The 25,959-nt window shown below is 32.5% G+C and overlaps 3 protein-coding genes and 1 pseudogene across 4 annotated transcripts; 3 read left to right on the top strand and 1 right to left on the bottom strand.

Annotated features, from left to right (window-relative positions):
- On the top strand, nt 1,362–3,297 carry LOC18599633 (50S ribosomal protein L17, chloroplastic). Its single transcript, XM_018120551.1, has 2 exons — nt 1,362–1,729; nt 2,674–3,297. Exons 1-2 carry the CDS (start codon nt 1,525–1,527, stop codon nt 3,081–3,083), a joined length of 615 nt encoding a protein of 204 aa, XP_017976040.1. The 5' UTR covers nt 1,362–1,524; the 3' UTR covers nt 3,084–3,297.
- Nucleotides 4,820–6,542, top strand: LOC108661858 (cytochrome P450 89A2-like). The gene has a single exon (XM_018120633.1). The coding sequence runs from the start codon at nt 4,901–4,903 to the stop codon at nt 6,461–6,463; it is 1,563 nt and encodes a 520-aa protein (XP_017976122.1). The 5' UTR covers nt 4,820–4,900; the 3' UTR covers nt 6,464–6,542.
- LOC18599632 lies at nt 8,254–10,195 on the top strand (annotated as a pseudogene).
- LOC18599631 (disease resistance protein At4g27190) lies at nt 10,503–18,430 on the bottom strand. Of its 2 annotated transcripts, XM_018122387.1 has the most exons (6): nt 15,478–18,430; nt 13,798–14,265; nt 13,200–13,689; nt 12,988–13,106; nt 11,164–11,988; nt 10,503–11,014 (listed from the first exon to the last, which is right to left on the bottom strand). In XM_018122387.1, the coding sequence occupies exons 1-6, from the start codon at nt 18,013–18,015 to the stop codon at nt 10,973–10,975; spliced, it is 4,482 nt and encodes a 1,493-aa protein (XP_017977876.1). In that variant the 5' UTR covers nt 18,016–18,430; the 3' UTR covers nt 10,503–10,972. The 2 variants fall into 2 exon arrangements, with proteins under 2 accessions (XP_017977876.1, XP_017977875.1); XM_018122386.1 differs by having other exon boundaries at nt 12,988–13,689.

Below are 25,959 nucleotides of genomic sequence, written 5' to 3'. Positions count from 1 at the left end.
AATTAATGTTGTTGTCTTTTGAGAGTTGGATTTGAGCTGTATCGGTTTGGATGATCGGAGCTTGGCATTTTGACTTACAAGGGATGGGGCATCGGAGGCTTTATAGTGATTCTCTCCCCATACCTAAGTTAGTTTAGTAAGGGTTTAAAAGAAAGAGAAAGGGGGGAGAGAAAGAAAAGATGAGATGAGACACCTGAAATAAATCAAATATTTTAGTATGATATGGTGTTTATATTTGAAATTTCAAATCTAGTATTACCATTCGAATCCACTTGTTAGGATGAAAATATCACGTTCTTTAATCAAATTCACAAATCTATTCTATGAAGGTGAATTTTACAATAGTAATATTGAATAATAGTTTTTGAATTTAACATTTACTATAAAATCGATAAAGTTATATATTACACACATTATTTACCTGATTTGTTTAACAAATATTTTGTTATTTTTATAATTTTATTATTTGATCTTACAATAGGATGAACCTTATTATAACGATTGTGAATGAGACCTTTGACATAGTATTTTTTTTTATTCTTAAATCATTTTTTTTTGGATAAAATACTCTCATTTTTTTAAGTTTTAATCGAAATTTTAAAAAAATTTATTAGTTTTTAAAATAGATACTTCATTCCAAAAGTATAAACATAATTAACAAAGATTATAAAAAATTAAAATATTTTTTTATTAATTTAAAAAATTATTATTATATATTTTTAAAAAAAATAAAAAACCCCCAACTCTCCTAAAAAAGAGGGAGCACCAGTGCTCCCTTTAAGGAGCCCCAAATTGGGCTTCCTAATGGGAGCACCTGCGCTCCTAAAGGAGCTCAGATCGAAGCTCCTCAGGGAGCTTTGATGCTCCCCAGATGGGTAGGTTTTTTAATTAATAAAAATTAATAAAATTATATAATAATAATTTTAAAAATTAATCAAAAATAAAATTATTTTTTAATTTTTANTTTTTTCATTAATAAAAAAATTAATAAAATTATATAATAATAATTACAAAAATTAATCAAAGATAAAATTATCTTTTTATTCTTATCATGTCATCAAATTGATAAAAATATTAACGATTTATTAACGATTAAATTTACGTGTTTAATAAGAAATATTTTTTTAAATTAAATATTATTTTAAAATTAATAAATTTTTGTGTAATTACGATTAATACTTTAAAATGAGGTATATATATATATATATATTTTAAGTTTAGAAAGTGAAAAACAATTATGATGGACATCTGGCCCATGCTCATACCAAACGGTCCATTAAACAAAATTTGGATCCTTTTTGTAAGTCTTAGCCCAAAGGGCAAAGCAGCGAATTTACAAAGTGTCGTTATAGATCCGGCCTCACTCTCTGAAAAACTCTATCCAGTTCCATCTTTCAGGTAAGCCCCAAATTCTTTTTCTCACTGTTTCTTCAATTGTTAATCAGTTTCTTCTAAAACGAAATTCCTTGTCCATTCCATCTTCACCATTTTTCCAGGGTCAGCCAAGAAATACCCAAAGCGAAAATGGCAATGGCAATGGCAATAACAACAGACAGTGGAAGTAGTGGATGGAGCATGGTATCTTTAAAGTCAGCTCTGCCGCCACTCACTTCCACAACTTCTTCAATTAAATTACCATGTCGCCGTCGTTCTACCAAGTGCCCTCAGCTTGTCCGTTCCTTTACTGCTCTCTCTCCTGTCAACCCTCTCCATTCCCTTGGCTTCTCTGGTAATACTAATGCTTCTGTCATCCACTTTGTTTTTTCTATATATAATTACTTCAATTTCGCTTTATTTTTGCTTTATAAGGTAACAGTTGGGTTGTGGTTTTTGCTACTGGGCTTTTTACTCCAATAGCATCCGGTTTGAGTACCAAAGCAATTGAATAATTGAGAATGGAGGATTTTTCTTTTTTGGAGAATAAAATGCATGATTTTTACTTTTATGCAGAATGTTTAGGGTAGACCTAGTGTAACAATTTAGTCATTTGGTCATTTTTAATCAATTACAGGGCTTTAATTGTTGTGTAATAGTAGAATTAAAGTTGCTGTCAGCTGACTCTCTATGGCGATAAACTAGAAATTAACTGCAAAGAATAAGCTTAAATGTTTTGTTAGTCCCCTAGAAACTAAATGGGAGGAGGGCTTGGTTTATTAATTTGTTTTTATTCCATTTCTGGATGTAGAGTATTAAAACTGTTTAGGACTTTATGAAATACTTTGTTGTATTTTTCTAGGTTTTTTTGTTATTTTCTGGGGTATGCTTGGTAGTTTGCGTTTATATTAAGGATTTGGGTTTTTGCTTGTAATTACCTTGGTTATTCTAGTTTCTGGTTGTTTTTGGACTAGGAATTGTTGAGTTCTCTGGTTACTAATTTACTATGAATTAATGAAATTTGGATTATTGAGACTTTAAATGTTGCCTTTGATAGTTGAGATTTTGATATTAAAAATTGACTATTGAGAATTGAGATTGAAATTTATACATTATTTCTTGAGTGTTTTATTTGAGATCACTTGTTCTACATTGTTTCTACTCTTTAATAGCTTCGTTTCATTTATGAGTAGGCAGTGGCATCATAGGATAGTTTTTTCTTTCAAATTATGCAAAACAGACACTCTTCTGATCTTTAACTTTAATTATTATGTTACTCACCATACCAAACATTGGCAGACCTCAACAACTTTGAGCACAATTTCACCATAATTGATAATGGTTGTCGATTTTATGCTATGAGGCATGGAAGAAGAGTACCTAAACTCAACAGGCCTCCGGACCAGCGACGTGCACTCCTACGAGGCCTCACAACTCAGCTCCTTAAGTATGGTCGGATCAAAACTACCAGGGCCAGGGCAAGCGCTATGAGGAAGTATGTTGACAAAATGATCACCTTAGCTAAGGATGGTTCTCTTCACAAAAGGAGGCAGGCTCTTGGCTTCATTTATGAGAAACAAATTGTGCATGCCCTCTTTGCTGAGGTGCCAGACAGGTATGGTGACAGAAATGGTGGATATACAAGAATTATTAGAACCCTGCCTAGGCGAGGGGACAATGCACCAATGGCATACATTGAACTTGTATAGGTACTTTCTGTTCTTAAGGAACATTGCATGATTGTATGAACAGTTGCCTGTTTTGATATACATTAATGCAGATGGACAAGGTTTGTCTCTATTTTTTTTTTTTTTGAAGATCAAGGTTTGTCTTTATTCTTCTTGTGTTTACCTTCATATGTAAGTTCTTTGATTCTAGATGATGTTTTAGCTAAATTTTCGTGCCACTTTAATGTTCGTTGAATGAATGATGTCCCAACAAGATCTACATAAGTAAATTGTAAGTAAGCCACCTCCCACACCCTAGAATGTGTGGCTAAATGTTCACTACAAATTTTCTTCCACAGGCCATGTATATTTTTTGATGATGGGCTGCCTTTTTTTTCCTAACTGCTGCACCTATATCTGACCTTCCTTTTCTGTTTTAGTGTTTTGGATCCTTACCATATTTCACATGTCAGGTTAACAATATTGAAAAGGACCAAATAATTGAAATTCACTTGCTTTGTTTATACTGTAGATGTAGTACCTAAAATATCTGTTTTCAGATATGTTAGTTTCTCCATCATTCATCCATCACACCATGCCCACTTCTCACTTTAGCAACACCTGTTATACTGATTCGTCATTATATTTTGGTGTTTTCACATTCTGCATAGTACTTTTTGCCTCTTTTTGAAGCTGGGTTCATACTTTAATTTCATTAATAATGTTTAGAACTAGTGCCATGAGGTTCTGAATCTGCATGATATTTCACTCAGCATATCTAAGATGTACAAGCTGAAAGGTAAGATGTCTTCATTACTGTGAACCTGACATTTTGATGGTTCAAAGTTTGGGATATGTTGCTTGTGTGCGTTATAGGTGACTGCTGTGCTATCTGAACAGGAATGTGCCCGTCACACCAATATTGTGGCAGTTATGGAGTTTATTGTCTGCAAAGAATTTTGCTTAGGAAAATAGTTGTGGATAGCAAACTGGAAATCATTCAAATCTAAAGTTACATACAACCGTGGGAATGCATGCCACTCAGCCTTTTGATTGATCTAGAATTCAGTACAATATATAGCACAAACTGTGCTAAAACCGTGGGAAAGTGTAGCTATGGTTCAATTTGCGTTTTAGTTCATTTTAGTCCAAATACTAAATACTTGCACTCTTTTTTATTTAAAGGACACTCTTTCCCTTTTTATTTATTTTTCCAATATGGGGTTGTTTCTCACACTTATTATTATTATTATTGAAAATATTCAACAAAATCAATAATTTTCAATAAAGTATCAACAAATTTTATAAGTATTTATCAACATAAGCAGTTTAACAAACACACACACACACACACATATATATATATATAAAATTATTGAAAAAATCTAAGTTGATGCTTGTCAGTATCTCGTTCATTGTGATGCGATTCATACCATTGTTGTAAATTAATATTGACCAATGAGATATATTTATATATAGGACAATCGTTGGTGAATTGTTCGTAGAATAATAACTTGGATTTTATTATAAATAATTTTACACTAATTACGTAGTAAAGCATTGTGAATTAAGGAAAAAATATATCTGTCATAATTATAATTTAGTATTATAGAAATGAAATAGAAAAGAAAAGAAAAGATTAAATGGTTGTCATATCAGATTATTATGTAATAAAGCCAATTAGTAAGTTATTCAAATGATTAATTAAATACCCATAACCCACTAATGATAGTACTGTTAGAAAATTATTCTTTATATAACAGTAGCTAGCAGCGAGTTTTGCTTTAACAATTCAGGTTTTGATCTGATAACTTTCAAGTACTAATATTCTCTTGGAGGTTCAATTTCCTTCTGCCAAAATGGAAACTTGGTTCCTCATCGTCTCCACTCTTTGCATATCTGCAATCGTTAAAGCCTTCTATAACCTTTTCTTCCCTTCCCAAAAACCTGGCCCCAAGCTCCCTCCAGGACCCCCTAAATTTCCCATCATCGGCAACTTGTTATGGCTACACAGATACAAATCCTTCTCCGATCTTGGACCGATCCTTCGAAGTGTCAATACAAAGTTTGGCCCCATGGTAACTCTCCATATCACCTATTACCTTGCCATCTTTGTTTCTGACCGTTCCCTTGCACACCAGGCCTTAGTTGAGAATGGTTCTGTTTTTGCTGATCGATCGCTGGCAGTTACCGTTAGCAAAACAAGTAGTAGCAATCAACATAGTATTGCTTCTGCTGCTTATGGCCTTACCTGGCGTGCTCTGCGAAGAAACCTGACAGCTGAAATTCTTAATCCCTCTCGGATAAAATCTTACTCTCAAGCTCGGATAAGGGTCTTGCAAATCCTCAAGCAGCAGCTGATCAAGTCACGAAATACCGGTGATCCTATCCCTGTGGTAGACTATTTTAGACATGCCATGTTTTTCTTGTTAGCCCTGATGTGTTTTGGAGCTCACGTTGATGAAAACCAGCTTAGAAAAGTTGAGGTTGTTCAAAGGGGCATGTTATTGAATATTCATAGGTTCGATGCACTAAATTTCTGGCCAAAGGTGACAAGGATTTTGCTTTATAAGCTCTGGAAGGAGTTCTTGCAAACTCGAAAAAATCAAGCGGATGTTTTCATCCCATTAATCAGAGCCCGAAAAAAAGTGAAGGAAGAGTATTTGATCAGCAAGATGAAAGAGGGTAAAGAAAGAAAAGAAGAAAATGATTACATTTTATCATATGTTGATACTTTGTTGGATTTACAACTTCCTGAGGAGAAGAGGAAACTTGATGAAGGGGAAATTGTGACTTTGTGCGCAGAATTTCTTAATGCCGGCACAGATCCAACATCCACAGCGTTGCAATGGATTATGGCCAATTTGGTTAAGTACCCTCTTATTCAAGAGAAGCTATACATGGAGATTAAAGGGGTTGTGGGAGATGCAGCTGAAGAGGTCAAAGAAGATGATTTGCGTAAGATGCCTTACCTAAAAGCAGTGATTTTGGAAGGTCTTAGGCGTCACCCTCCTGCACATTTTCTGTTCCATGGAGTGACAGAAGATGTAATTTTCAACGACTTTTTAGTGCCTAGAAAGGGTATTATAATTTTCTTCATAGAAGAGATGGGATTGGACTCGAAGATTTGGGAAGATCCCTTGGCGTTCAAACCGGAAAGGTTCCTACGTGGTGAGGAAGAGGTTGACATAACAGGTCGGAAGGAGATCAAGATGATACCATTTGGGGCAGGGAGGAGGATTTGTCCTGCTCATAGTTTGGCCATGCTTCATTTGGAGTTTTTTGTGGCAAATCTAGTTTGGTTTTTTGAGTGGAAGGCCAAGGATGGAGATGATGTTGATTTGTCAGAGAAGGAAGAATTTACATTTGTGATGAAAAATCCATTGCAAGCTTGCATATATAGCAGGCCTAGGCAAGTTTGATCATTTAACAAATGCTGGTGAAATGTCAATATACTTATTAAGCTTTTGGAAATGCATCTTTTAGAGATTTTTTGATGTTCCTTTGGAACTTTTGCATAGTCTTGACAAACCATTACAGAGAAGCTGCTACAGGCCCTCCCTCCCTTCAAATCTTGTCATAGAATGCCTTACCTGAATGTCATGCCTTTGACTTCCCCTTTTTTGATGCTCTTTCTACTTTTCCAATGAATTTGATAGGATGTCCATATGTTGATTTAGCATATGTATATATACATATATTGTTTTTCCTATGTAAGTAGATAAAATGTGTAGTTTTCCTTTGCTTTATTTAATTATTTTGCCAACACAATTTGCTTCATACTTGTACTCAACCTATTGAAGTTGAAAACTTTATTTGATAAACTATATATAATTCTTTTTTCTGAAAATTTGTTGAGAAGTATATGTAACTTTCAGAGAATAAGTCATTGCCACATTATGTATAATATAACAATAAATCAATTAAAGATACCACCGCAGCTAAAACATCTCTTCAAATGATGTCAGGTCCAGCTCTGAGCCAAACATAAGTAACTAGTAATATTATGTAATCCTACTTTAGTTTAGGATGAAAAAAGTGATCTTGTAGATATCTCTCTCTGTTTGAAGTCTCAGATTCAAGCTTCTCTAACCAAGGTTACATGGTCAATGGTCAATTTTTATTTTCCTGCTGATAAATTCAATGTTCTTCAGGCAATTTTAAATTAAGATTGCTTGCTTGTTAAGCATAAACTACTACTAGTGGCCCAGTAACAGCGATAATAGCTATTTTTAATTAAGAATTTTCATTTTTCTAGTACTGAAGGTGATGTCTGTTTTTGTCCTTCTTCAATGAACCAAACAAAACAACGAATTTAGAGAGATTAAATAATTGCAACCTCCTTCTCAAATTGAAGTCATCAAGATTCAATCAACCATTGCAAAACTCTGTTAATGTTTTGCAATTTATTTGGACTTTTCTTGTACCTTGGACCGTGTCATGTAGCAGCATTGAACCCCAATAGAAGTCAACAGAAGAAACAAGTTTTGGTCCTACTTGGAATACCCTGTATAATGTAATAAGCAGAAATTAAGATGGTTGAACCCTCTAAAAGGTCATTCTGATTGTTGATAATCCTTCAATAAAGAATGAAAAATTTGGCATTATCCATCCTCCATTCATGCATTTCCTAGGTTTTCAAAAAAAAAAAAAGACAAAGAAAAAGACAAAAAAAATGTTGAGCATGGCGTTATCATTACAAAGGATAGTTATCTGTTCGTGATATAGAGTAGTTTTGTGGTCATCCTGCTCAACACGTAAGTATACCTTCTTATCAAGACAATCAACTATGGTTCAAATCCCACCCAGATTGGACTAGCTTTTTACAGACTATACCATTGAATTAACATAACCACAAAAAAAAAAAAAAGAGACCAAAGCTAGTCAATATAAAACCTCCTGCTTCAATCCTTTAAAATCTCAGTTGATGTGTTTGCCGACTCATTGGCAAGGTTCGGTGTTGACAGTAGAGTCCTGTTTTAGACAGTAATCTATTAGTGGTGTTGTATGGTTCTTTTTCTCTTCAGTGTTGTATGACTTTTTATTTCGGTGTTATTGGTGTTGCAGACAGCAGTATAAGTTTGTCTAGTGTTCTGTTTCAGCTATCCTCTTTATTGGAAAGCTGTTTTTATTACCGCCATGATGGCGATGAATAAAATAACCAATATGATTGAGAAAAACAACAAGTATATATCCTTATCAAGACTTATGGTTCAAACCTACCACATTGCACTAGCTTTATACAGTTTATATAATTGAATTAATAAGAATAAACAAAAGACCAAAGCCAGTCAATAAATTCTTTGCTTTAATTCTTTTAAATCCAGTCCACTAGACATTTCCTTTCTGATTTGCCAGAATGGAAACTTGGCTTATCATCATATCCTCTCTCTGCATTCCTGCAATCCTTAAAGCCGTCTTTAACCTTCTTTATCCTTCAAGAAGACCTACCCACAACCTTCCTCCAAGCCCTTTTACCTTCCCAATCATTGAGAGCCTCTCCTGGCTACCCAAAACCTTCGCTGACCTTGAACCGATCCTCAGAGACCTCCACCCAAAGTTTGGTCCCATGGTAGGTATTGGCCCTCACCCTGCTATCTTTATTTCTGACCGCTTCCTTATCCACCAAGCCTTGGTCCAAAATGGTGCAGTTTTGGCTGATCGTCCTCCAGCTCTTATCGCTTGCAGAATTATTAATAGCAACCAACGTACCATCGATACTACTGTTTATGGGCTTACATGGCGTGTTCTACGCAGGAACCTCACAGCAGAAATACTCAACCATTCCCGCGTCAAATCTTATTCTCATGGCCGCAAATTGGTCTTGCAAATACTTAAGGAGAAGCTCAGTGTGAAGGCTGGTGAAGCTGTCCTTGTGGTGAACTATCTTAGATATGCCATGTGCTGTTTACTAGTCCTTAAGTGTTTCGGTGACAAGCTTGATGAAAGCCAGATGAAAAAAATTAAGGTTGCTCAGCATTGCGTTCTACTGAACGTAGAGGTGTTCAATGAAATAAACTTTTGGCCAAAAGTGACAAAGATATTGTTTTGCAAGAAATGGAAATATATCTTTCAAATTCACAAAAATCAAGAAGATCTATTGATCCCTTTGATAAAGGCCAGAAAGAAGGTGAAGAAAGAAAACTTGAGCAAGGAGAAAGAGGATAAAAAGATCGAAGATAAAGAAGAGCATATTGTATCATATGTTGATACACTGCTGGATTTAAAACTCCATGAGGAGAAGAGGAAACTTGATGAAGTGGAAATGGTAAGTTTGTGCTCGGAGTTTCTTAATGTTGGCACAGATACTACATCCACAGCGTTGCATTGGATTACGGTAAATTTGGTGAAATATCCGCATGTTCAAGAAAAGCTACTTGAGGAGATTAAAGGGGTCGTGGGAGATGGAAAAGAAGAGGTTGACGAAGATGACTTGTAGACGATGCGTTATTTGAAGGCAGTGATCTTGGAAGGGCAAAGAGGGCAGCCTCTTGCACACTTTGTGTTGCCACATAGAGTGACAGAAGATGTCGTTTTGAACAATTTTTTGGTGCCTAGGAAGGGTACTGTAAATTTTTACATTGCTGAAATGGGATGGGACCCCAAGGTTTGGGAAGATCCTATGGCGTTCAGACCAGACAGGTTTCTTAATAGTGATGGTGGTGAGGAAGTGTTCGATTTAACTGGCAGAAAGGAGATCAAGATGATACCATTTGGGGCAGGGAGGAGGATATGTCCTGCTTATGGTTTAGCTATGCTTCATTTGGAGTATTTTGTAGCGAATTTAGTTTTGTCATTTGAATGGAAGGCTGTGGATGGAGATGACATTGATTTGTCAGAGAAGCAAGAATTTACAATGGTAATGAAGAATCCGTTGTAGGCTCACATATATCCCAGGTTTAGGTAATAAGGCTGTGGTTGATCAAACAACTAATATTAATTTAAAAATTTTATAAGTGGCATGCATAGTTTGTGCTTATATATGTATATTTTGGAAGAAATAGTTTGTATATATTTTAATACTGTTGTTTACTAAAAAGGGTACTATAGTTTCTTTGTACTATTTTATTGAACCGGATAAGATCAATGGTCCCATATTGATTTAGAATATGGATATATGTTTGTATAATAAAAAGAAAAGGCATATGTATATATCTTCTTGACTATTCTTGATGGATTCTCTGTCTCTCTTTGTATCTCAACTTATCCATTGCCTGTACAAGTATATTATTTTCCCATGTTTTCTTTCTAACAAGAGTGACACATAAGAATCCACCTTTGAGAAGCAATTGAACAAAACAGAGCAGGATACTTTACAGAAAGCAGGGAACATACACTCTGAGGCCGAATGAGAACATTTTGATTTTCTTAGGAACTTATTTTGAACTCAAATATTTGGAACATTTTGATATTTATCTTTTGAATCAATAGATGATTCTAACACTCTGAAAACAGTGGGCAGAAAACGAAGATAAATTGGATAAAACTAAATTTGAATCATATCAATTCTAGAAACTAATTACGAGTCCCACTAATGAGTGATGTACACATAATTTCATTTAAACACAAAATATCTCAACTATAACAAATCTATTACAGACACCAAAGTCTTCTCCAAGGTATGGACATACACCAAAAATCAAGAAAATCAAAGGATATGAAATTTAGGCGGACGAACACTGCAAGGGAGAAACTTGACTGATATGAGGCATGGCAGCAGACAAGCCATACTTCTTCAAATGCATTTCCAGCCTATAAGGACCCTATCTCTGTAAAGTAACTGCAAGTTGAACTCACCATCTGACTTGTTTCTTCTTTTTTTACGAACTCACCATCTTACTTCAATTAATTGAAAGAAATTTGAGCATTCTGCAATCACAATAGTGTCTCACTTGTATAACACCGTGTAGCCTTATTCCAGCTTGGGGCAACTAAATGGTATCCTCAGTTTCTTCTTCAAAAATTTGAACATTCTATAATCACAAGAGGAGCAATATATCAAAAGGTGAAACATTGATACTAGCATTTTCAACGTTAGATGGTATACAAACAGGTCTTGAAGGCTACAAGGAAAATAATGCAAGTGATAAATTTATATATGTTTAATGAAATTAGAAAGTACCTGTTCCATATATAACTGTTCTATAGTGACATTAAGGTCACCAGCCCAACGCCCATTATGGTCTGTTTCTGCTAGTTGTACTCTTTGTAGTTTCGGTGTGCTAATAGCTCCCTGACAAAAGCTGGTCAATCTCGGACATTGACTCACAATTACTTGTTCTAATGATGGGAACTTGAAGGTGTGATCCCCTGAACAGAAGCTTCTGAGGCTTGCTAAACAATGAAGTTCCAAACATTTCAACTCTGTGAAAATAATCTCATACGTTGCTTCATCATCTGCCTCGCTTGCGACTACTTCTTTCACCATTTCACATTCTCTTATACTCATTGTGACAAGACGCATCAAACTTTGGACTTCGGAGGATGTAATCAACTCTACCATCCCTTTGCAGTTCCTGACATATAAACTTGTAAGATTTTCAAAAGATGCGGATGATACTCCTAAATTAATCAAACTGTCACATCTCCAAACGTCAAGAGTTTCAAGCCTTGCACAAATATGACCCAGTGGTGACTCTTGCTTCCATAGCTGTGTCAACCTAGGGAACATGTACAATACTAACTTCTTAATTTTTGGGAGCATCCAGACTTCTTTCTCTTCACCAACATTTCCTTCGGAAGGAGACAGCTCTTTGAAGTTGCAATGACCCACCAGAAGCTCTTCTAGATTGTAAAATCTTCGGAGGAAAGAAAATGGATAAATAGCTGATTCGCAAGAAATCCCAAGAACTTTTATATGGCAAAATAGGTTTTCTGGAAACTGGCCACCACATATCATTGCAATGTCATCACTACTTAACCACACTACCTCCAATTGAGGGATGACCTGAGAAGTCAACAAACAGTAAGAAGTTGAACCCATAATGTTGAAATTAAGCCTTCAAACCATACTAAAATTTTCACTTATAGAAGCTCTCGTTAAAAAAGAAGAAGAAGAAGAAAAAAAGGGAAAATGGAGAAAGCAACAGGTTGCTGGTGTAGATGATTTAATCTAATTTTTTTGGAAAATTTCTTTCATATTCCCTTTTTAAATATTTGTAAATTTTATTTATTTATATGTAATTACAATGTCAATTTTTGTTTTATATATGTATATGACATGTCAGCTAATATTATCCACCACTACTCTAACATGAGCGAGCTTATAGAACCATTGCCATGTCGGCAATTTTCATTAGGATGATTGCTCCAAATAAAATAACAGCCTTAAATAATTCGAGAGATTATTTTGATTGATATTTTTATTGTTTTCTTTCTATCATTCACTTTTACTTCATAAAGGATTATTAAAAAGTAGAAACAAAAGATAGAAGATAAAATTAATTATGATTAAAAATAAACAAACTAAAGAAATTAATTACGATTAAAAATAAACAAACTAAAGTTATCATCTAAGCAAAATCAATATTTTTTATTGTTTAACTTATCAAACTAATTTATTAGTTATAATTAGCTATACTATTGGCTTATAATTAAATAAAAAATTTGTTAGTTTATATGAAAATTTAAGTATCGTATCCCTCATTTTTTTCATAAAAAAATTTAATACTTGACCTACAGTTTAGTCACTTGTAAATTATATGTAAAATAAAAGCTAGTTACTTAAAGGGTGCAGTAACGGCCCCTTATGTTATAACCAAAAACTTCTAATAACCTGGTCCTTTTAATAATTTTTTGCGAACTAAAACATAACATAAGATTCAAAACAAAAGATTATTTTAATTTTTTTCTATTTTACCAATAAAAAATTAGGTACATTATTAAGGCACTGAATGACTTCAGAAAAATGTATGAACATCTCCAAAGGAACGGTAAAAGCTTGTACCTTTTCAATATGGAAAAGTGGTTTCTGCATATTAGACTCTAGCTGCCCGAATATCTCCATCTCCTTGCACCCATATGTCTTCAAATTTTTTAACACCGGCCACACAGTGGTGTGCATTCCTGGGTAAAAACATTTCAAGTTTGGCACAATCCAAAGGATAAGGGAGGATAACTGATTAAATTCAAACCAAATTTCCTGTTCTAATCCTTCACCTTTCGAAACAATCTCCTCCACCCCACATTCTTGAACTAAAAGCCTTTCAAGTTGTGGAAGACCTTTGGCTATTGAAAATGGAAAGACACTTTTCAAACTCCTACATTGCCAAACATCTACTCCTTGCAGATTTTGAAAAGAAATATTTCCATGGGGATCCCTATTCCAAACATGCTTCAACTTTGGCAGACGAAGGAGATACATTTGTTTTAATTGGAAGGTCACATCGTATGTATCTTTGATTTCTAACTCTTGGGCTTGGAGTTCAAACACTTCTTCTAGTAATTCACAGTCAGTTACTGTTAGTATTTCCAGTCTTTGAAATACTCCCAGTACAGAAGATGGAAAAATATTCAACAACTCATCACAGTACTCAGTTTTCAATTCTTTCATCTGACAAAAGGAATCCGTATGAAGTTGGTTATACCATAACCTCTTCACGTTCCTCAAATGGGAGATTGTCACTTTCTCCAGGTTGGGAAAAGCAACCTACCAGCCAATGTAAAAATGATCATAAGCAGCGATAATTCCAACTGCAAGTGAAAGGGAAATCAAATCGCTAAGAAAAGAAAATGCAGAGCACATTAAGAAACCCACCTGTTCATTGAACAGCGCTTCAGTAGTACTGCCAATAGTGATATCTTTGCTCATAGATTTGTTGATGAATCCCTTCAATTCAAGGCAGTGCTCTACCTCTAGAATCTTCAAGGATGGGAATTCAAGAAAATAGTTTTCATGGCAAAATCCGATGAGTTTCGGAAGAGCCTTTAATTTTAGGGAGTTTAATAGAGGGAATGAAATCGTTGCTCTTTTTCCATCTTCTTTTATCTCCTCCATTGCTACTATCTGTTGTATGCACCTACAACCAATTACCTCAAAGCTTTGGAGCTGCTGCAGACATTCAGCCATAGAGTAGGATAATATGTGCTTTAATTTGTCACACCCCTCAATGATCAAGCTCGTCAAATTTTGCATCGAATAAGACCCTCTGGGAGGTTGGTAGTGCCATATCCTTTCAATGTTGATTGAGGATAGTTTCAGCTTCTCCAACTTAGGAAACATTATCTGCACAATGAAGTTTGAATTAATACCAAATAACATGCTGTGAAAGGTCATGTGTGACGTTTGTCACCTACTATTTTATTGTTAAAATAATAAATTTATTTTAATAACTGTAAAATATCTATTGAATTAAATTTTATTGAAAATATATAACATTTTTATTTTTTACATTAAAACAATTAATCATAAAAAATATTAAAAAATTAATATTTTTTATATAAAATACACTAAAATCAACATTTCCATTCATAATCCATAATATCAAAGACACTAATTAGCTAAGAAAAAAACAGGACGGTTTTTTCTTTTTTTAAAAAAAGTTGGTAATTTATTGATAACAAAAACTAGAATGCCCTGAAGAGTCTTATACTTTAGTAGGTAAAGACTCCTTTTAGCATCAAAAGTAGCTTAGAGAAGAGTCAATAACTATACAATTGCAAAATAATACAACCTGCTCAAAAGGAAACTGGCAGCACCCGCAAAAAGAAACAGCCCCTATACGATGATTAAGTTCTGGCTGAAACCTAACACGATGCAACAGGTAAAAACCAAGAAAACCAGATGACAGCTCTTTAACTACTAAAGGGACGTTAAGATGGTACTAAAGTCATAACCTGATATTCTAATGTGTAAATATGTAGTTTGAAGAATACTGGCCGAATGCCACCCGCAATGCGGGTGAAAGAAAAAGATAAATAAATGTTACATAAATAAATTATAATTTATTTCTTAAAAATAATTAAAGTACAAAGTTATGTTTTTGGGGAGTGGGGAAATGGTGGAAGAAGAGTGGACAGAAAATTAAGGAGAATCAAGAGATCAAAAAGGAATGAATGATCATAAGAAGTAACAAGATTTTTTAATTAGCACATGAAAAAAAATCATCTTATTAATATATATATATATATATATATATATGCCTTTGAATATATATATATATATATATATTGTGTGTATTATAATTGTCTGTAAAATATCAAGTGGCATAATTTTAGAAATATTAGAATATATATAAAATCTCTTGTTAAACCATCAATCCTACCAATTAAGACAATAGCTATCATATAAGAGTTTATAGAAGAACAAGTATAACATATCACTTCCTTTAACCTATTTATTTTTTGGAGAAATATTGTTAAGATGAATATAAAATATAAACCAAGTTGGAATTGAGACAAATATATGGCATTGGGTGAACGAAAAATTATTAAATACCTTGTCATTGAAAAGTGGCAACTCTTTTGGAGAAATAGAAGTCGAACTGTTGTTTTCAGAGCAAAAGCTAATGAGTTTTGGCAGATCCTGAAGTATCAAGGACTGTAGTTGAAGAAACTCAATTTTGTCAACAATATCATTATCTTTAATGATATATTGGACCAACGCACCATTTTGGATATGAAGATTCTTCAACATTCGAAAACTTTCCCTATATTCTGACTCATGTAGCAAAATCTTGACACCTGTCATTTCATCTAGATGTAGATTTTCCGCTTTGTTCAATAACATTTTCAATCCATAACTTAGATACTCAATGCCTGTATCTAGCTTGAGTTTCAGTGTCCTTGTCCTTGTCCTCGAGTATCCAATCTGACCATCCCAATCCCATGCTTCTCCTATGAAAATCCTGTATATTTGCAAATTTTCGAAGAACAAGTCTTTTGGAATAATCTTGGCATTAGGGATACAAACATCTAAGGTGGTTAAACAAGACAAAGCCTTGAATTCAGCAAAACTGGCATTGCTTGGTTGAGTGTGTCCCTCTGCTTCCCATTGAACACGACTGTTACCCATGTACAATTCTTCCAATCTAGACAAACTAGATAAGATGCCGGGTGTAATTCTTTTGAGTTTGGTACAACCATGTAGATCTAATAACTTTAACTTAATCAGCTTTCCAATTTCCTCAGGTAACATTTTAATATCAGAATCCAAAAGGCTAAGAATTTCCAAATTCTTGAGCTCTCCAATAATGGCAATATCTCCCAACACACATTGATCTAGGCACAATGTTCCAAGGTTTGATAGTAGAGAAATGGATGAAGGTAAGGACGGAAAATGCATTTCAGTCAAATCTAGAACTTTAAGATTTTTCGTTTCCTTGAAAAAGTTAGTTGGCATTTCCATCGAAGGATCCCTGCTACCCATATAGAAAAATGTAAGTTTCGGACATTTCAATTGATCAGGAAGCTTGAGATTAATAGCATAACGCAAACCAATTTTGTCCCAACTTTTCATTGCCTCTACATTTGGCCAATCTTTTGGAACATCCTCATTGTTTAATGCAAAGACACGGTTGTCCCTAGAAGCGATTGATATGGCGACATCACGAATAAGGTCATGCATATCAAAGTGCAGTTCGGTGTAACTATCAAGTAACAAACAGGAGGTTTTGAGCTTACTCACCACCGTTAACAATCTTTTTCTTGCTTCTTCTACTGTGTTGACACCATGAAACAAACCCAAACCCATACTATATTTCAGCATGTCTTGAATAGCAACATTATGACCAAGTAGACTGCAAAGCAAGAAAGTCTGTTTGAGTTCCTCACCTTTTAAATGATTGTAACTCAACTCTATAGCTGCATATGCCTCTTCTGGTACCTCACTGAAGTTGCTCGAGGAAGGCCTCTGCAGTTGCCGCAAAGCATCCTCCCATTCAAATGAATCTTTATTCCTCAAAGCCGTTGCAACCGTTGAAACGGCGATTGGCAGACCAGCACACTTTTTAGCTACCTCAGTCGCTATAGACGGTAATTCAGGACTTTTATCACCGTTCCCTGCCATCTTCTTAAACAATTCCCAAGCTTCCTCTTCTTTTAAAACATTGATTCGAAATTTTTTCTGAACATCCATACCATTCAATGAAACATCGAGATTTCTTGACGTAAGCAGTATGTTGCATCCTTTATGTTCATCTCCAACAGGAATTCCCACTTTATTCAGCTCTAATCTTGCCCAAATATCATCTAAAACAACAAGAATCTTCTTTTCTCCCTTCAGTCTTTCGTGCAATCTACTAGCTCTTGCAGCCACACTCTTTTCTTCTATTTTTAAACCCAATGGCTCTGCAATTTGGTCTTGCATTTTCTGTATATCAAGAGTCTGAGTTACATGTGCCATAACCACCGAATCAAATAACTTATCCCCTTTGATTTGCTTAGCAACTTCTTTGACAAGTGTGGTCTTGCCCACACCAGCCATCCCGTACACTCCTATAATGTTGATACTAGGATCTTTCAATGCCTCCATGATCTCGTCAAAAACCTGCTTTCTTGAATCAAAGGCCTCAAAATCTTTTGGAGATGCATACACCATGGCTTGAGGAGGATCACGGTAAGATACTTTGTCAAATTCACCTTGCCGGAGGAGTACATCAACAGCGTTGGCATCTTTCTCTGCTTTCTTGCTAAGCTGGTAACGCGACTTGAAATTGGGACACAAGCCAATGAAACACTTGTTCTTTGCTTTGTCTTCAAGGTCCTTCGTTTCTTTCGCCTCTTCATCGATCATCTTGTCCACCTTGATCAGCCAATTCTCGACACCGATCTCTATCTTCTCAACGTTCCTTTTAGCAGCATCAACATCATGCTGCACTCTCTCTCTTCTTTCTTTCAACCTCTGAACTTTTTCCTCAAAATTCTCAACCTCTCTCTTATGGTGGAATACATAACTGATACGACGCTTAATTTGGAAGAACATGAATTTGGCAATTTCGCTAACGAGATTGGCAGCGCAGTTACTAGGAATTTCCATATTTTTAGGGTTTTTTTTAATTTTCGGTTTCAACAGTAAATCATGAACTAGCAGAGACAACAAGGGAGCAGACCCAAACAATACGAAAAACAACGATGATGATACCGAGCGCGATATAAAACTGGTGAGAAATCGGGAACTGTTTTCAAAGACTGGAAAAAGCTGAGGAATTAATTTGATAAACAGAGAATCAAAGTAAAAGGCTTGACTGGAAACAGAACAAAGGAAAGGAGGGACTAATACTAACCAAGTGAGCTGAAAACGAACAGGGAAGTACTGGAAAGGGTTTTCGAGGATCAATGAACAAAGGAGTAAACATAATTAAGATCGGAATGGTAAAGAAAAGTAAAGGACGAAGTTCTGGCTTTTGGCTAGGCTGCAGAGGAATGGGAATATTTGAGAGTTATAACGAAGGGCAAACCTTTTAAGGCAAGAAATTGATGAGGAAAGAGCAATCAAACATTTGAAAGAATTTATTATTATTATTATTATAAGGACTGATTTAATTAAATTATACTTTTCATAAAAATCGAAATCGAAATTCATGGTGGCAATTAAGTTAAGTCCACAAATTTAATGGAATCATCCGGATGTTTATAATTAAGCTTGAGAACAATTTCAAAATTTAAGCGCTTGAACTCAATCAAATTTTATTTTGCGAGAATTATTGATACAATTCTAACTTCTAACTCAAATCAATTGAGGCTGATTATAGTATAATAAAATGATAAATATAAATAAAAAATTATTTGTACTAGTGTGTTGTATAAAAATATGTTTAAAATACATTAGTATTTATTGTAAGGGGTAATACAAGTGAATATTTTATTTTATTCATTTTAAATAATAATTATATATAAATATAAATATTTAATATGATTATAATTTAGAAATATAATGAACAAAAAATTTTGAACCAAATCATTTTCTAATGATAGTGGTTTATGGAAATTAAAAATATCTTATTATTAAAGAGGCTCCTTTACTGGTTTTCTCTTTCATGAAAACTTGCCACCAAATTTCCTGAAGGAGAGACATAACTCAACGGCTTACTCGGTGGGAATTGTATAAGGAAAAAGATTTGTGAAAAAAAAAAAAACACAATTCTAAAAAGGTATATTTCTTCAATTAAAAAAAAAGGAGAGGTATGTAAAGTGAAACGACTCATTCAGAAGGGATTTTTTTAGTACACAGTTACAATTATTATTAAGTCTAATCCAAAAGTGTTTTTATTATTTTATTCTTATATGACTTAAAAAATTAATTGAGTTAGTACAATAATTGAGTCGATGTCTAAGTCTTTGTTCTTTTTTTTTTTTGAGAAAAGCTCAAGTCATTGTCCTCTTTTGTTAACATTTTCTCATGCTAGTACAATAATTGAACCGATGTCTAAGTCTTTGTTTTTTTCTAAAGAAAAGCTCAAGTCTTTGTCAGAATTTTCTCGTGCTATTGGGTATGTCAATGTCTCCTTTGTCTTTCTTTTCTTTCCAGCTGTTTCTCAGCAATTTCATCTTTGTAGGAAGAGCAACAATCAAACCACCATGTGCCTCTTGCCTATATTTCAGGTTGACTAAGTTTTGGTTTCACATTCTAATCTGTGTGAAAAATTAAATTTTGAAAATCTTATTGTTAAAATCATTCCTTTATTTCAAGCTGTCATCTTTTTTTTTTTGTGTGTTTGAAAGTTTTGCAACTTATATTTTTAATTAGAATTATTAGTTAGACTTTAAGTTTACTCGAGTGTTTATTGGAATATGAATTACAATGTTCAAAATTATTTTTTTTTTACTTTTCAAAAGAAATTTAGACTTGCTATTTTAATTCGAATTTGGCAATCCTTTTTACAATATTTTTATCAAAAGCGGTTCTGCATTTACTGTTTTTTTTCTCATCTTTTAATTATATTTAATTATATGTTACTTTTATCACATTCCTTTCTTCCAAAGTTCAAATCTTAACTTTGTCGCTAGTTAGAATTTAATTGAGACAAAAATAGGAAATAAGTCAGATATATCTTTTAACAGAAACAAAAACATGAATTTGAAATAATTAAGTTGAATGATTCTAATCAAATCGTTGTTTAAACTTCCTGTAAATCAAATAATAAAATTTTTAAAGTTTTTAAGATGTAATATAATAATTTGACTGGCCAAAGACCTTTTATTTCTACGATGACTTGAATTGTTGTGGCCTATGTGAAAGGTACAACTAATTTAAGTCATTAGCATTCATTATTATGTCCTCTCCATCTAAGCCGGCCCTATATGAAAAGCAAAATGAATATTAAGTCATAATAACTATTATAAAAATCAGCTTTCTTTTTTAGCGAAAATACTCTTTTTTTTTAAATTTTATTTACAATACTACATGAGTTCATTAGTATTTGAAATAAATAATTTATTTAAAAAAATATTTTACATTTGATACATAAATCCTGTCATTAATCAATTATTAATGTTTTCATTACTTTAATGATGTGGTAACATTTTTAGGATAATCTACACTTCTTTCACAAGAGAAATAAAAGGTTCAGTATTTCTAAACCAACCATAAGCTAAAACCCTCTCAAAATCTAGACTTAATTGCTCAAATGCTCTAGTTTTTTATTGATTTTTGGCACTCTAATTCAGAATCAACTTGTGAAGAGAAATCATAAACTCATCTTTGTATTTTGGTGGGTGACTCAAAGTGAGGCCAAAAGATGGGAAGAAAAAATGAAAGTTGAGTTGTTGAGTCAGTTTTTCTTATTTGTTTATCAGTTTAAAAACCATAAACCCATGTTTGATCTAAGATTTTGAGTTTCAAAATTTTTTGTGAGAACTTAACATTTTTGAGTTGTGAAATTTGAAAGTGTTTGACAAAATTCCCAAAGAGTTATTGACAAACTAATGTGTTCATCCTTTTTATGTAATGAGCATTTTAGACATTTTACCCGTTACCATTTACACTGTTTACATATTTAGAGCGGACTATAATTTTCTAGTTTGAAGTTCTTGGACTATAAATTAAAACTCTCCTATAGGTCTCTGCCCATATCAGTCCCATTTTACAATAAAAGAAAAAGAAAAAAAAGGCAAGTTGTAAGTCTTTGTCCCTTTTCTTTTAGTATTTTCTCATTCCATACGATTACTAATTAATTTTCCCAGCGCTACACTCACGGCAGTTATAATTCTTATTTTAAGAACATAAATTAATTAGTCAAATTTTTATATTTAGTAATTATTTTTAAATTATTATAAAATATAAAACGGAGACGGAAAATAAAAAATAGAAAACAAGATCATTTTTTCATTTTTCCTTTCTTTGATCGTCTCTCTCTTTATTTTTTTGCACCTAAATTAGAAACAAAATATTTAAAATTATAACATTTTTGTTAAGAATTTAAGCAAAAGAAAAGAAAGGAAAAAAGAAAAGGTAGCGAATGGATGGAGACTATAAAAATAAGGAAAGGTCTTAAAATCCTTTCATCACAAAGTAAAAAATGGAGGAATAAATTTCTTGAATAATAAATGCATCATAATGATTGAATGTGACTGGTGCCAACTTTAATGTTTTGTCCTTGAATTTTCTTGCACCATCCTTCGTCAATGGCAAGTTGAAGACTTGATAATATCACTTTTCATGTGTATTTATTTATTGGTGATAAAAAGGCTTATTTTTTGTGCTTTATAAGATGGAAAGGAAAAAATAGAAGTGGAAAGACAAAGGTGAAGAAAAAAAACATTCGTTGTTTAGTAAGAAGCAAACAAGTGGAGAGAAAAGAAAATGAGTTGATTGCAGTTTTGAACACACTCAAAGTTTAACATAGCACGTCATCGAAAATTCTGCGAATAAAATGTATTATTTTTATTTTCTTTTTTAAAAAAATTTAGTTGTAACTCATGTACCAAATGCTTAATTAACTAAAAAAGCAAGTGTCAATGTTGCCACTAGCTGCTCTTTTAGTGACAAGACTTGGCTGAAACCGTTTTGACGTAGAGTGTAGATGGCAGGGCCGGTTTACCCATGGAAGGTCTTTACGACTTCAAATTTGAAGAGCTTTCATAATTTTATAATAATTATAATATAATTAATTATATTAAAAATATATAAAATTAAAATAATTAATAAAATATTAAATTATTCTTTCATGTTTTGTAAATATTTATTTCTTTTCACATTTATATTTTTATTAATTCTTAATTATTGGTCTCATTTTCTATTAAAAATATGTAAAAGTAAAAGAAAATTAATAAAATAGCATACTCTCTCTTATTTCTCTAATTATGTGCCTAATAAATATTAATTTTTTAATCAACTAAGGATTTGCATCTGCTATGATTTCTTCTAAAGAAATTGCATTTAAAATGAACATATAACCTAAATTTCATGATACACATATCAATTGTCAAAAAGAAAAAAACAATTTGATGAAAATGTTTATAATGAAATAACAAGATCTTTTGAAGAATCATTTACAATTAATTACTTCGTAAATATATTAAATCAAGTAATTTTTTCACTCTAAAGTATTCAATTTGAACAATTTAAGATATATGAAAATATTTTTAGTTATCTATTTAGTGATAAAAAGTTGAAGTCATTAGACGATAGTTATTTAAAAGAATATATTGCCTGATCTTGAATGTTCTATAAAATATAACAACTACTTTGATATTGATAATCTAGATTTATTTTTAGAGTTAAAAAATTTAAAAGAAATTATACAAATGAAAGATAAAAGTATAAACGACATACTTAATCATATAAAAAGATTAGATTTTTTTCAAACGCATTTTGTTGCTCTTAGAATAATGTTAACAATTCTAATAAGTGTTATTTGAAGAGAAAAAAGTTTTTCAAGACTAAAATTAATAAAATCTTATTTAAAATTAATAATATTTTAAGAAAAATTAAATGAATTGACTATATTATGAATTAAAAAAAAATATCATAAGAGCTTGATTCTAAAAATTTAATTAAAAATTTTATATCTCAAAAAGTTAAAAAAATTAAATTTTAATAATTTTTTTAAATTTCAATAAAAAACTTTATTTAAATAATTTTATTTTAAAATTTTAAAGTTATTGAGTCACCTCTAAAAGATGGTAGAGTGGATGTTATAAGTTACAATTATGTCGTTACGAAATAATTGAAGGATCATTTTCAGCATTAACGACAAAGCATGGAAAGGGAGAGAAACAGAGAAAGGACAACTCATACGTCCCTTTCATTGCGTGGATACGATCTCTTCGACTCCCTGCTCAACTTCTTATCACTATTAACTCCACCAAAGCCTCCAACTTATCGATATCTGTCATTAAGTAAAGCTACTCCCAAATCCCAATCCATAGATCTATCAGTCTTCTTTTGTAGCTCTCAATTTCCCGACATTTTTCTCTTTAAAGGAAGGAATTTGTCCCTTGCTATTCCTTTTTTATTTTTTTTTGAAATGACTAAAGTATCCTTTTGGTATTTAGAGTTTTTTACTAATATTAACTGTCAAATTCATTGCACATGAATACTTTATTATTTTTAAATATTAATTATATATAAATACAAATAGTTTTAAAATTAAAAAATGTGATGTGGAAATGATTAAATTTTTGTACTATTATTATTATATACATTATTTAATACTATTAGAATTAAGAATGCTACTGTAAAAACTCAAATTAAACTTATGTAACACCTTTATTAAAAAATTATGATAAGTAAATTTCTTTCTTATAATTTTAAATTTTAAATAAATTTTAATTTGATTTATGATAGAGTTCATTTTCTTTATATTTGTTTTTTCTTTTTTTATTCAATCCAATTAAAGGTTGTTCTACTTATTGTCTTTATTTTTTTTAAATCTTTTCATTTTTAAAATTTTTTTTACGTGCCTATGTTTGTCTAGTCTAAAAATTAATTTCTTTTTTCAAATTTTTTACTATTTTGCATGCTTGATTACGACTAATTATATTGTCTAATAAGCATTTTGTTTTTTCCATTTTGTTTTATTACAGGTTTTAACGTATGTAATTAAGCTATTTATTTTTAGCCAAAGCAACTAAGCTATGAGTTTGCACTTGATATGAGGTACAGAAAGATGATCCTGCAAGGGGACCCTAGCTCTATATAATGAATCCAGAATTGTAAATCCAAAATCCATCCAAACAAAGAATTTCAAGTTTATGAATTTTTATTGGTTTAGCAATATGATTCTTGTTTGGAAAATAGAAATTGGACTTTCAACTTGTTCTTGTGTTCTTAGGTCACCCCTTAATTGGAGGAATTGTCATTATGCATTGCAACAGTATATGACGATCGCCGGTTTGACGTGAACTTCTTTGGCCATATAAACGTTCTATAGGTTACTGGCTATCACGATCAATCATTTAGGCTCCCCTTGATAAATGCTTTTACTTTCGTTTTTTGTTTTTAAAAATTGAATGGAGAGGAGGAAACAAAATGTCAAAAATGAACTGAAAATGAAAGACAAATAACAAAAAGCAAAAATATCTACCAAATGAAACCTTTTCTTTTTTCTATTTGTTTTTTCACCAAAGATTTTTGAATATGGAAATGCTTGAGGTGGTTGGTTGTGATTTCAAAGAGCTATCTACTTGCAAAGGCGATGTTGGTGAGGAGAAAGACCTGATCTGGATGCTCCGAAAAATTAAAAAGTTAAAGTCGGTAGGTGTTTATAAGATAAACCATCTCTGATAACAATACACAGGATCTTGAAACTCCTAAACTTTAAAAATGTTCACTCTCAAAACCCTTGAAATTCTTTAATTTTGGAGATAAATTTGATATATAATCTAAATTTAGGAAGATCATAGATTACCAGATACAACAATTGATAGATATGATGAATTAATAAATTGATTTTATGTACCTTTCAAAAAAAAAATTTGATTTTATGTCAACACACACATGATGTCATTTGTGGAAATAATGAAAAAATTGACCAAGTAACAATTTTGACAGTGTTAATATTGGCTGCTGACTGATCTATGTTACTGTCAAAATCTATTTGAGTAGCTGTGTCCTTGTATTTTTGTTCTGATTCCTTGCTAAGTCAGTTTTTCATGTCAATGAGAATCTCTGACAATTATAGTTACAGATTAACAATGGCATATCGATTTTGTGATTAATAAAATTCATCTTTTTTAAAAAAAAAAACAATTTTGACGCAGACTTCAATAATTAGGATTTGAATGAAATTCTTTAAACTTTGAAAACGAATTTGGTTCTCCCCAAACTTTAGGGACCATAAGGATTTTCACTCTAATAATTATACTTTTAATTGTAATTGTGTATACTCACAATCTAATCATGTATACATGCAAATACTCATAGATCTTAGTTAATAACAAATACGTTTTTGTCGACATTTTAACATAATTGATAATTTAACATTACAACAGCAATAGTGTTGACAACAACAATAAATACCAGCTCTTACAACAACGAGGCAACAACAACAGTTGCCTTTTGCAACAGCGAAACCGAACAGGGACACAAAAAAAATAACTATTTAATTATAAAATGTTGATACCGCCGTTTATCTTTGGACCTGCGTACCCTCTAGCAAGTCCCGACGCATGACCCTCCAGGTACAGGAGGAACGCACCAGTAACCATCACAGCAGTTTTCATCGGAAAAAGGACCACATGCGCCACCTGAATGGGCGCAATCATCAGTTTTAAGGACCATGAATATGTCGGGTAAAGCAATGTTCCTAATGCTAGTCACGGAATTGATGTCGTTAGAGAAAGGCACAACCTCGTTACGAGCGGCGAATGCTGGTGGAGTTGTCGTTGCTAGAAGTACCACGTCATTGCAGCGAAGAGAAGAGGAGGCTTATTGCACTCCATTTCTTGTAGTAAATTTTAGAAAAGTCCTTACCAAATGATTTTGTTGATGAATCGCAAAACTTTGTGTCCCTTACTAATAATTTCATAAAGAAAATGT

Source organism: Theobroma cacao, chromosome 5 (assembly GCF_000208745.1).
Source record: "Theobroma cacao cultivar B97-61/B2 chromosome 5, Criollo_cocoa_genome_V2, whole genome shotgun sequence".
NCBI lineage: Eukaryota > Viridiplantae > Streptophyta > Magnoliopsida > Malvales > Malvaceae > Theobroma > Theobroma cacao.
The sequence above is the reverse complement of the archived record's forward strand: the minus strand, read 5'-3'. Positions and strand labels throughout refer to the sequence as shown.